This window comes from Pecten maximus, unplaced genomic scaffold (assembly GCF_902652985.1).
Source record: "Pecten maximus unplaced genomic scaffold, xPecMax1.1, whole genome shotgun sequence".
Taxonomy (NCBI): Eukaryota; Metazoa; Mollusca; class Bivalvia; order Pectinida; family Pectinidae; genus Pecten; species Pecten maximus.
Genome location: NW_022979367.1, coordinates 1 through 10,851, shown reverse-complemented (window position 1 = coordinate 10,851; position 10,851 = coordinate 1). Strand labels below are relative to the sequence as shown.

Genomic DNA, 10,851 nt, shown 5'->3' with positions numbered 1-10,851 from the left:
AGTCTTATTACATTGGTACCCATCAGACATGGGCATGATTTATTGTAATTTGTGTCCGGTACTACTAGTACTAGAACACTAAAGACTTTGTCAGACAGGAATGGCAATCGGACATCACATTCTATGAAACCTTTGATCTTAAGGTTCGAACCATTGGCTACTGTCACATCAAGCCCTAAGGTTGATATATCTTGGAGGTCAGGTTTATGCGGCAAAGTTTTAAAAAATGACTCTGAGATAGTAGAGACCATTGAACCGCTGTCTATCAAGCCCTTAACCTGAACACCATCGATGAAAATGTCACCTTCATTGGATACTCCTAAGAGTCTATCCAAGATGTTGGTTTGGCCTGCTGAAGATGATTCGGTCTCCGCTTGGCCTACCGCAGAGACCGTTACTCTTTTGGGTTATCAGAGGATTTTTGTTTGTCGTGGTTAGGTTTACCTCTGTGGTTACCTCGACCACGACCACGACCTCGACCACGACAGATGAAGCCTGCTGCTGGTCAACCTCAGCAGTAACGTTATGGCTCTGAGCTTTTTTCTTCTTTGAAGAATCCTGGCTCTTACAAGCAGTACTTGAGCACAGGTCCAGCTCTTTCTCCACTATTCTTATCTCCCTCAACAAATGGTCAAAAGACATGATATTGTCATATTTATGACGTGTCTGACTTTTGAGGTTATCCGAATATAGAGAAGTCCAAAATTTATGCCTGAGCAAATCATTTCTTGCTCCTTTATCTACAGAACCATTGTCAATGGCTATTTGTAGATATGACTCGAGTCTACAGCCAAATGTAGTTGCAGACTCTTCCGGCTTCTGTGCAGCATTAAAAAATTCCTGCATGATCATACCATGTGTGGCCACCTCTCCAAACAACGAATCTAATCGATGCAGGATATCACGAGGTGATGCCTCACTCCCGAGTGAAATCAAAGAACGCTTCGCGACACCTCTAAGCGAACGACGTATGGCCTGTATTAGGGTACTCGGAGATATGTCTGAATCCATTATCAGACAACGGATCTCATAGCGCCAATCCATATAGGCGACATCACCCTTAAGGGACTCACCTGAGAACTGAGGCACCTTGGGAATATTTTGTTGCTTTGTGGATGGGAATTCGTACAAAGAGGCATTACCCTCTATCACTGAGCTTGTTCTCAGCCTGCGAGTTTGTGTCTCCTCACCCAGTGCAACTATCGCATATTTCCCCAAGGCATTTAATGATTTAATTAGATCTGCCTCAGTCCAGGCCCCCAATTTAACCTCCGGCTGGGCAGCAAGTTCCTCTTGAGGAGATTCTGCCATTTATATATATATATCTATATCACAAGTTCTACTATGATGAAGCTATACAGTCCTCAAAAATTTTCAATACTACACGTTTCATCCAACACCTGGCTAAAAGTGGTGAGGGATGGATTCCGTCCTTATATAAAGAAAAACAGACGAACGGCTTGCGTTTGGCTCTAGTATACTTCAACAAGTCCAAGTGGAACCGTACAGAGCTTACCCCAGCAGCTTGATTAACCTGTTGTAGGTAATCGTTCAGGATCTTAATCCTTTCGACCAAAATCGAATCCTCTGTTTCAAATATTTCAGGGTTTTTATGACCTTTAGACTTATTCCACAGCTTGATACTGTATGGAGGTATCTCCAGGAAAGTCACAGAGACTGAAGGAAACTGAGCGATAAAGCTGTTGATTTTGTCAACATTCGATTTCACATAATTTTCACATTCAGTGTTAGACCTCTGTGCTAAGGTTATGCAACCAGATTTGGACTTGTTTGTAAGGTCACAGGTACCAAGCCAAACATACACATGTATTTGACCATAGCTTCTAACAACCTGATGTAGGTTCTTAACTAACCAATTGTAACCAAATTTGAAATCGCCACCTGGCTGGCACTGAAATCTCAACGTGAAGTCATAATCATTGATTAAATCAATGTGCCTTTTTAAGTAAACACCCTTGCTGCTGCTTAACAGTAATGGGGTTTTAACCAAATTTGGAGGGGCTTCCACTGGCCTTGTCAAAAACTTCTCTATCCTATTTGTATTGGACATATAGGCTAAAGATAAATATCACAGATATACTTAAGATGAAATACTACAATGATCGCAAGCGCAAAATGAAAATGATCTTACCTCACATTCTTGTGCAACAGGGTATCAGATGAAATGGGAAACGTGCAATGATAACTTCGCTGGCTGCCCATGCCGACATGATGATGAAATGATGATGAAATTCAATAGGTAGTGCAATGAGATGAAAGTCCCTGGTAAGGTGAAAGAACAAAACAATTACACGAACATTCCAGGTAAATTACAGTCTCGGTACTGAGAACTCATAAATGTATTATATATACCACAGTCAATGAATAGAATGACTAATGCCTTATACTTAATAACCACGAAATTACAGGTATTAAATGAATAATCTAGTGACAATAATTATATATAAGAGTTTTTCAACAATACACAAATTAGTTCAGTAGGTCTACTAAGTCACTCAAGTTCTGTTGCACTGCCATTTCCGGAACAAAATACATGAGTTCAAAACACCACTGCATTCTCGATATCAGTCATACAACACTGTATACCATTCAGCTGGAACTGCGTCACACTCTAGATAGGAATCCCTCCACTGGAAGATCCAGAAATCCAGTCTGTCGCTTTGATATACGGAAAACGATATTTCACCAGCAGATCCCGGAAATTGTTCCCCGGAAGTTGTAAATCAACGGAGTAGATCGACGTCTCTCTAACGCTTGATTCCGAGGTATATCACTGGGACGCTTACTAGGGGGTTTCCCAATCCACAGATCGCGGAATAGCGAGTCCGCTGTCCACTACAAGGTTAGCGGTCACTTCCCCGGCCTTCAACCACGTTGGGCGCCATTTGTAGCCTTATGTGTGTGGGCAAACATCACACGGACAACTTGTATAAGTTTCAGGTTTAATCAGAAGGCCTACAAATGTATAAACATGACATGAATAACGGACACGCGACGATGGACATAACATGAACGTAAATAACCAAGACGATTACATGTACAAATGTAGGATCTTCAATAAAATAACAAGTAATATGATCATATATTTAAAAGACTTACCAGGGACGGATGACTGGTACATTGTAACATGTTGTCACGCTGAGTGCCGTGTCTGGAATGATGGAAAAGTGTGCTGGTGCAGGGTATTGACAGGTGTTTAGTATGCGCACACACTCACCTGCTCACTACAATGACCAATCAGGACAACTTCCACACATACCTTACATTCCAATGCATTTTTTTCTTTTGATGAAAAGCATTTTTTTCTTTTGATGAAAAGCATATATTCATAGATATTCATTAAAATTTAAATATTTCTATCATTATTTTGCTGAGTTATGTTCTTTAAGTGATCAATGTGTGTCAAGTAATCATGGAGCGAATCCCGATATCGCGATTAACACCGAAACTAACTATAAAACAGTCTGTGTTATATAAACTGTTTGCAACTGCTCCTATAACAACAGAATGTTTCTTTCGAATTATTATTCTTAGGGATCTTGCTCTTTTTTAATGCAAATAATTCGATATCGATATATATATACGACCAGCAGCTATATGATCTATAACAACAAAAACGTTCAAACATTCTAGAGAATCATTGTTTATGTCCCGGTTCATACCCTACAACGACTTTAAGTACTAATTTTAATATAAGTTATCCTAAATTCGGAATCTACACGTCACACCTCTATACAGTGATTCCCTCAAGGACCCATCACCTAACTCCTCTTTGCCAATGATTCTCTCGGGAAATTTCTAGTATCACTGACTTCAAAAGGGAACCTTTATGTAAATCTAACACCAATGTCAACCGATATTTACCCAAGATCAATTTCCTAACACATCTATACACGTAACACCTTTATGTACAGTGATTTCCTAAGGACATCTCTACAAGTTACACCTTTATGTATAGTGATTTCCCAAAGACATCTCTACACGTTGCACCTTAATGTAGTGATTTCACAAGGAAATCTCCCCATTTTACACCTTAATTACAGTCATCTATGATCCCCCAAGGAACTCGCACTGAACATGCACAGTGATTCCCTCTAGAAACCTACAGTCTGCAATTCCTCTTCATCAATATAGTGAACTTACACATAACTGCATGTTGGTCACATCTCGCCCTTTTCCTACATTTTTTTATTTTACCATAGTAAGTGGTGTATATATAAAGGTGGATGTCTTGTGTAGACAGACATTTTTTTGTGTCAAAATGTCTAATGTTTGGGGTCAGAGGAAACTCGGGCTTACGCATTCTGCAAAGACTGCGTTCATATCATTGGACATCTATAATATCTGATAATATGTCAAGGTAATCTCACAGAGGTGTCCGGTCTGGGTATTAATATTCTCACGTGATCTTGATATGCTACTATATATAAGGAGCAGACAGCATTCGTTATTATCTACAGTTACTCGTGTATAATACACGACTTCAGCTGTTTTTACATATAGCAACCTCTTACAAACAATAGGCCCAGAGGGTTTGTATCGCCCAAAGAAAGATTCTCAGCAGCTTCAAAGATATAACCCAGAAATGAAGTCAGGATTCAACATGATTGTATCTAAAAAAAAATATGAGACCCTTGGACTTTTTTACATTAGGATTGTTTTAATCTCTTGATGCTCAACAAGGTTATATTTGGTTATGAGGTGTAAATCTGAATGGTTTCAAAGATAAAACAAAAGATATAAGTCTTCAGGGATGAAGAAAGACGCCAGATTTAAATCCCACCCTTTGGAATGTTATTACTGAAATGCCGATGCCATGCATTGATTAGCTCCAGAGAAGAAGTCATTATAATATCAATATTGCCATATAGGCCTATTTTTGCACCACTTAGGCTCCCAGAAACTCAACTGGACCATTAATAGTTTTTGGAATCCCCATCCCCTAGGGATGCTAACAGTCAAATATGATTGATACTCATAGCTTACTTCCAGACAATTAATTGTTTATACCAATTAAGCCAAACTGACCCCTTTTGGCCCCCCTCTCAGGCCCCAAGAGGGTCAGCACCAGCCATTTGTACAATTTTGTATCCCTATCCCATAAGGATGCTACCAGTCAATATGAGTGATATACATTGATTCGTTTCAAAGAAGAAATCGCTTATATCAATTTAGCCAAATTGACTCCTTTTGCCCCCCCCCCCCCCCCCCCCCCCCCCCCCCCCCCCCCCCCCCCCCCCCCCTCGCCCCTTCAGGGGGTCAGCCCTCTGTTTGGACAGGTTTTTTTAATCCCCACCCCATAATGCTACTACCAGTCAAATTTTTGTTAAGTTCCAATAAGCGGTAATGAAGAAGTAGTCAATTATTGACGGCCGGACGCCGGACGCCGAAAGCCACATTATGGCATAAGCTCACCTTGGAATTTGATTCACTACATGATATTTTGAGATTTTCAGACTTTATACCCAATATTTATAATTTATATTAATTACCAGTGTTATCCGGAAAATTACCGTTTATATTATTTCTTTGACTCGTATATATATTATCCTGCAATTGGCACCCGCATTGTCGGATTACACTAACATCGTAATTTTTGCTGTATCCGGCAGTGACGGAAAACATATGTATTTTAAAATCTTAACACATGTGTCAATTCGACTGACCTACTTCCAAGTGAAACATCGTTTAAAAAGTGAACATATTAGAACATTGGTGATACCGTCGCACTCACTGTCTGTCTGTCTGTCTGTCTGTCTGTCTCACTTGGTATATATCGCCATATGTATGTAACACTGGTTTGTAATTAAGTAATTATTTTATTATCTTAAACAATATCTTTTTTCATTTATGTCGCTTTGGAGTTTGTAAAAAGAGCAAAATCTATTTTGGCGTCTTTTTAACTGGAACTTCTATACAAACTACTTCATAGATCAACACATGTAAAAACATAATATATTATCTAAAAATTACTTCAGTCAAGATAAATTATTTAACGGATTTGCCTGCCTTACAATGTTGTTTATATTTATGCTACAAGTATCACTGTATTGTTCTGCCAGAGAGGACTTAAAAAGGCTTTGCCCGAGATCTAATCCGTTTATAAAATGTTTTTGAAATGAAATTGAAATGGAAGTTTAGCATAGGGTGTATCTGGTTCAATCCTGTGTCGGGAGGTATTTTTCTTTCGAAATGTCTATTGTCTGTTGCTTGGTCCAGAGGAAACTCGGGCTTTCGTGTTTGCTTTCGTGTATGTATGTGTGTGATGAGGGCGTGTGTGTGTTGATGTGTGTGTGTTTGAAAGTGCAAAAGTCTGTATATTGCTGTGACTGCGAATGTGCGTGTAAAAGAAAAAAATATGTTACACATATGTCATTGGTTATGAATTGTACCGATGATGTGAATATAGTTGCTGCTGCTCCTGCTGCTGATGATCGATATAAGACCACGTGATTATGAACCGTGGGCACAGAACTATATAAAGGGGGCGCACACTATCTGCCATAACTATTCCTTTGATCAGTCTCAGCTTCGGGTGATTTCTTTGTCTCAACGACAAATTTTTCCGGTGAGTTAATGTTGATGATGATTGTTAGAATCTAGTTGATATGTTGATTAACCTAACGCGTTAGCTACTTACATATGGTATACATTGTTTTAGTAAGCAATTAACTCGAGTTTCTGAGTCAGATGTTAATTCACGGCCACGTTTTTGTTTTTAGTAAATGTTTGTATTGGTTACAAGGCTTACATTCTATGGATTCCGTGTATTATAGATTTCTTTTTTATTATTTCTAAATGTGGTAACTCCAGAAGGCAAAATATTTACACGAGCTAAAAATTGTTGCATTAATTACGATTGGAATTGATTGTATAAAATATGCAATATGTAACTTAATTTACTGTTATGGTATTTTCAACGGGAAATTGTATCAAATGTCGGGGAATCAATAGTTTTAATACTACACACGTACATTTTTTAATGTCTGACAAAATTGAAATGTACTATTTCATGATCGTAAAACTAGAACAATTAGAAAATGTGCGAAATGTTTGAAACGCAAAATTAATTAAAACAAAATTAGACTTTCGTTGCATATCCATTGATATAAGACTTTGCGAAAAACAGTTTGACTTATACAAGTATCAATTGAGTTACAGTAAATTTACATTTGCAAACATTCTTTTTACACTCGGGTTTAGAGGCTTGACGTGTCAGTACTCTAATAGCTTCATTCAATTTAACCCATAACACGCTATTGCGAATTCCGGAATATGTATTGCATAGATGCTATGTCACAAGAATCGGATAACGTTTCCGAGGGTGTTTTAATAAAATGTAAAGTAATTATTATTTCTTAACATGTTTTATTATGCAACATATTGGTCTTTTATTATTATCAGTATTATTAATATTAATGTTATACTGTACATTAAGGAAGTCTTTTTCTCTAAATTTTGATTCCCGATAATAATATATATAAATGATATTTGTTTCTTTCTTTGGTTTTGCAGGTACATTGATACAGTACGTACTGTAACACTTGATAACCAGAAAAAAACTAAATAAATAAACTTTTTTCTCAATTTGACGACTTTGCATCGGGCTGTCAACTTGGGCCTCAGTTTTTGATTCCAACACGGTGCTGGATGATATATCGTTTTGATGAAAACATGGAAAAATTAAACCTTATTACAGACAAAAATATTGGAAAACGGCGTTTACCTAACACCAGCAAAATGAATTTCAGCTACAGCTTAAATTCGGAAGGATTACGAATTCTATGGCCGTTGCCACCTGGATAATAATGGAACAGTGAAGAATGCCTCGAACAAAAAGTGAAATACCATGGCGGAAACGTACATCAACACTAGAAATTGTAAAAGGAACTTCTTTGTATTATCGCGTGATTCACTCAAAGACCTGCGAACCAGCTACATTCGACACTCATGGATATAGAATTCTCAACGAACAGTTAGTAATTAATAGTTAGCGATAATTATCATCTTTGCTGTGTATATTGACGTTACTATTGCTTTGTATTTCTTATCAGATCCACTTGTGTCTGATCCTTGTTGTAAATAGTCTGGTATATGGTTAAACTAAACTATGATAATAGCTTATTTTCGGACTTTTGGTTCAATATAATAGTTAAATAAGATAATATAGATATGTTTTTGTCATCTTATCTTTATGAATAAAATTCCTTTTAGGTACACTGGTTGTTGAGTTTTGCTAGATCATCATAGATGTGATGTATATTCCATCAAGAGACCCGCTCTCCTGGTATATCTTTACTTATCATTAAAACAGTAAAGCAAGATACGTTTGGGTATTTTTGTAAAGAATGAATTGGTGGTAGACTCCGGAGGACGTTTTATGACATCAATTTCTAGAGAGATTTTTATTGATAGTTATCGATCATGTGTATTTTAACATTAAAATTGTTTTATTTTCTAATCAATTGACTAATTCTTGTTGTAAACTAGAATACGTACAGGTCAGCAAGGGGCTCAAAGTATGGCAATATATGTCCATAATCATTAAAAAGACATCTTCTTATACAGCTGACGTTGATGTTTTACATTTGGATTTCAAATATATTTGATAGAAAGCAGAATAAACATTTCACATTTACTATGATTTTGTTTCCTTCCACCTCCATAATTGCTGAGCTAACAGAAATGTGAATACTGGTGCAATCTTCATATTTTTGTTTTCATTTGTTTTATTTCAAAATCTCCCCATCAAGAACAATAGTCATAGACAGAGATTCACTTTGTCTTTGAACTTTGACCTAAATGACCTTGACCTTTAATCAAGTGACAGGTTACGATAGCTCATATCAGTTGAAGTGAAGAGTCCAGGTGAGTGGTTTGATACTCCCTATATGTGGCGGTTTGTGTTTCCTAAGAAGCTAAGAAACAGACACTTAAGAAAAAAACCTAATCCTTATTGTTCTGGTTTTATGCGACAGGCCTCCCCTATGTAGGAAAGTGAAGTAGCTACTACCAACTACAAGGAGTCCATAATTCAACAAAATACTAGGTGTTCGCAGGTCGATTATCCCGATATTGTTGCATTGTCCTTCAATACAGACCAATTTTGCTTTTATAATTTCAGAACAAAATTCTTATCGCTAAAAAGATAATGAATTTAGTTCTAGCAAACACTGCGTTATAGTGTCACAACAAAGTAATCATTTGTAAATTGCTACAAAATAAGCTTCGTCTTTGAACGCACGACTCTGACCTCTAATCAGATGAAATTGACCCTTGTTCAGTAAACATGAAAAACTGACCTTGGCCTTTGACCCGATGACCTTGACCTTGACTTCTTGTTAAAAAACAATACTTCAAATTATTATAATCGAATGTTCATCAATGGAAAGAAACAAAAAATGACCTTGCTCTTTAGCCTTTGATCCGATGACGTTGACGTTTGGTTAAGACTCCATCCAATTATAAACAACTTTGTTTCATCAAGACATAACAAAGTGTGTGTTAGTCAAAACGTGCAAAATACTACCTTGACCTACGCAATTACATTGACCTTTGGTCAGTAAACTTCCTGTTAAATTCTAAACACATTACTTCATTATGTCATAACAGAATATTTATCAGTAAAAGTATGCAAATTTGACTTTGGCCTTTGACCTTGACTTTTTAAATGAGTGTGCATTTTTGTGAACTCAACATTTTGACCATGTTCATGTTAAAAAATGTAATCTGTCAATAAATACCGAAGTTATAGCCAACAGACAGATAGACAGACAACTTCGATACGGGGCCCTGAAAATCCGGCATATGTTAAGTTCAAACAACGCTAACAGCATACTAATAGACTTTTGGTTCATAACATTATCTACATACTTTTAATATATGATGAAAAAACATCAACGCTTTCATATTTTAGTCATCTTCTCTATATAAATAAAACCCATTTTAATTACACTGGTTGTTTTCCTACATCTTCATAGAAGGATATTCCATCAAGAGACCCGCTCAGCTTTGTATTAAAGCTAGCATTGCAACCAAAGTAACATTTGCATGCAATTTGCAGTAATATCATCAAAAAACATGTATCTGGAGGGGGTAGTCTTGTTTCATATTATTGATTAACAGCATTAACAGGTATAATCTAGTCTCTGCTTGAACATTTAGACGTTACAATTCAGATCAAAAAGGGATTTCTTATTCTATGTTGTGTAATATTTTACCATGTATGTTTATAACTGCCTTGGTGATTCATAAAGGTCTTTTGTTATCTTTGTTCATATCACGCACGTAAAATACCCGGTAACACATCGCATAGAACCTCACAGCAGGTAGGCAGTCATGGCGTAAGACTCTAAAAATAGAATCGGGTGGTAATTTTCACACAAGTGTATGTACATAAATAACATCATCATATACAATCTAGTAACAGCTAGAGCGTACAGACAGGAATTTTAGTCCCGATTACTGTAGGACAAGGTAATGGTAGTAAATACGAGTTTAATGCAAAATTCATGAGACACTGACATATCGAATATCCCCACTCAATTAAATTGATTAATGTTAGCACATCAAAATGTCTTTGTATTTCATTGCTATGCTATCTTTGTTTCCTTTACAAACAATTAAGAGGTATTGGTAACATATGTTCTTTCTGATATTAATCGTTTGACACGTACAGTTTATCAAAATATATGTCATGTTTTATACCGGTGCATAATGTTTGATGTGGTATTAAAGACTTAGTGTAAGATTTACATGTATAGCACAAAACTAATAACAACTTTACATGATTTAAGTCTATAACAATTAAATTTAGATTATCGAGTAACA

The 10,851-nt window shown here is 36.6% G+C and overlaps 1 protein-coding gene and 1 long non-coding RNA gene across 2 annotated transcripts; one reads left to right on the top strand and one right to left on the bottom strand.

Moving 5' to 3' along the window:
* Window positions 1–327: 327 nt before the first annotated feature.
* Window positions 328–1,311, bottom strand: LOC117318540. Its single transcript, XM_033873514.1, has one exon. It carries the CDS (start codon window positions 1,309–1,311, stop codon window positions 328–330), a length of 984 nt encoding a protein of 327 aa, XP_033729405.1.
* A 4,973-nt stretch (window positions 1,312–6,284) lies between these two features.
* On the top strand, window positions 6,285–8,240 carry LOC117318539. The gene is made up of 2 exons (XR_004530400.1): window positions 6,285–6,589; window positions 7,537–8,240. It is a non-coding gene; the product is annotated as an uncharacterized LOC117318539 (long non-coding RNA).
* The last annotated feature ends 2,611 nt before the right edge of the window (window positions 8,241–10,851 follow it).